Genomic DNA, 2,336 nt, shown 5'->3' with positions numbered 1-2,336 from the left:
TCACATTGCTCTATTTAATCATAATCTATATATTCATTTGTTTTTTTTTTTTTTTTAGTTATGTAATTCGATTATAGATGTGTTTATAGATATGCCTAATTACAAAAATACATGATATGAAATAGGATATCAAATACTATCCATACTTTTATGTCTAGTTATTTTCTAAAGAAGAATAATAAAAAGGAAAAAAAATGGACGAAAATGTAAAGAAAAAGATGATACAAACCTAAAAAAATCTGTTGTTCGAAGGTCTGGAAGAGGTGGGGTTCTTCCGGAAACAGATACCCTGATAGTCTCATTGACAGTACTATGGATTATAATAGGCGTTGAATCAATTGAAGGAGCATCGGTTTCATCAAGAAGATTTGAAATACTAGATGCACGAATATCAAGGCAAGTAATAGGAATATCTGATTTCAAATCAGTGCCAGTTAACGGTGGACACATTTTAAATCCTTTCTCATCTTCAGTCGAATATTCAATCGATGGAGAAGAAGAAGATGGAATTGGCGGAGATGAAGGAAGTGGAGCCGATAAAATTGGTTCAGATAATGGTACATTCATTGATGATGCAGCAGCAGTTGATGGTGACATCTCCGATGGAATGTCCATTAAATCAAAACTGTCATCTGGTTGTTCTCCATCCGTTGTTGTCACCTATACAATCAGATATATTTTCTTCATTCTTAATTATATTTTTATTTTCTTATGCATAGCATAATTTTAATTTCTATAATTTTACCATTGTGAGCATTGTATTAGCACTATCAGTGCTAGTATTAATTGTTGTTTCGGAAGCAGTACTCGATCCCATAACGACAACTTTTGGAACAGTACGGCAACTTCGACTTCCACCTGCAGATTTAAAGTGCAATCTCCGTAATGCAGAGGCAGCATGCGATAATAAATCAGTTTCGCGAGAATTTTCTGTTCCATTATAACGATGCGTGGCATTAGAAACACGTGATGTTTGCGATTGTGACTGTGATTCAGTTGTTGTTGAATCGGTTCCATCGTTATTTCTTGAATTGCCATTGCTTCTACGGTTTGATCCACGACCATCCACCAGACATCCCTGTTTTCAAATCAATAAAAAAATAATTTTTATCACTTTTTATATTTCAATCCATTTCTATTTTATTTTCTGATACTTACGTGATTTTTATGTTCCGGTGTAGAAGGGGAGTTTGGTGAGTTTGGCAAAGAACCCCCTGTGGGGGTGCAATGCCGCAGTCGCGCCAGGGCCGTACGAAGCCCCTCCGTCACGAGGCTCTTTTATTTGGTCCTCGTAATGCCACCCTTTCTTTCTTCTTCAATTATTCTTTTTTTTCTTTTTCTTCCTTTTTATTACGTTTTTATATAATGTTCGTCCGCTTTCTTTCTTTTTTTGTATTTGTTTTATCTCCAATTTTTTTTCACTTTTATTTCTTGCTTTTTTACTTTCTTTTCTATTATTCACGTAACAATCAGCACTTCTTTTTTTACAATATATCAATTAAAAAATTGAAAAAAAGAAAAGAAATTCAAATGTGTCACAATACAATATTAATTTTACTTTCTTTTTTAATCCAGATCACTGAAATAATATGATACTTTAATCAACATTTATATATTCTTCAAATATATCATGTAATTATTAATTAAATTTTATTTGAAAATTTTTATATAGTTGGGTAATCATCCATATAAAATTTGAATACCACATCTCTATCCTATATTTTCTTCTCTATTCTCCTTCATATCAATAATCTTTTTTCTTCGATCAACCATTGATTTATAAGCTGCGTCTCTGTAACGCAAAACGAAACAATCTGAAGTTTCAAATACCATCTGAATAATTGTAGAATCTTTTATTTTTTAATCATTTAGATAAGATCTAATAAGAATTTAACATTGAATTTCATTGAATATACTAAAATATATGAATACATGTAAAAAGAATGAAAATAGAATCAGCATACAAATGAATATTTATGTCGTTTTGGATTTGATTTGATAACTTCATTACTAAATATTATTACTAAATTTCTTTTACGGAATCATATATTATAAAATATTTAATTTTTCCACACCCATAATTAATTAAAACTTGTTATTAACAAACTATTGATTTGTTATTAATAAATATTCATTAAGTTGATATTTTTTTTCTTTTTTTAGATGAAAAAAATTTTTTTTTGTATAATCACTAAACTCTTATTAATTATTACTATGCATCGAAAACAAAATCTGCGAAATAGAAATAAGAAGCACAAAAATAAATCAAAGCAAATGTATCTAAAAATCAGAAATAATAATAAATAATAAATAAGAATAATAATAATAAATATAAT

At 29.1% G+C, this 2,336-nt stretch overlaps 1 protein-coding gene across 4 annotated transcripts in view; it reads right to left on the bottom strand.

The window, feature by feature from the left end:
* Nucleotides 1-2,336, bottom strand: part of LOC102670957 — a 20,238-nt gene that overhangs the window by 16,661 nt on the left and 1,241 nt on the right. For all 4 annotated transcript variants that reach the window (XM_031513787.1, XM_031513785.1, XM_031513788.1 and 1 more), the window contains exons 2-4: nt 1,159-1,792; nt 746-1,078; nt 230-660 (exon numbers count right to left, since the gene is read on the bottom strand). In XM_031513787.1, coding sequence (XP_031369647.1) covers nt 230-660; nt 746-817 — 503 coding nt within the window. In that variant the 5' untranslated portion in view covers nt 818-1,078; nt 1,159-1,792. The remainder of the gene's footprint in view (nt 1-229; nt 661-745; nt 1,079-1,158; nt 1,793-2,336) is intronic.

This window comes from Apis dorsata, unplaced genomic scaffold (assembly GCF_000469605.1).
Source record: "Apis dorsata unplaced genomic scaffold, Apis dorsata 1.3 scaffold_739, whole genome shotgun sequence".
Taxonomy (NCBI): Eukaryota; Metazoa; Arthropoda; class Insecta; order Hymenoptera; family Apidae; genus Apis; species Apis dorsata.
Note: the sequence above shows the minus strand (reverse complement) of the source record. Positions and strands in the feature narration are given on the sequence as shown.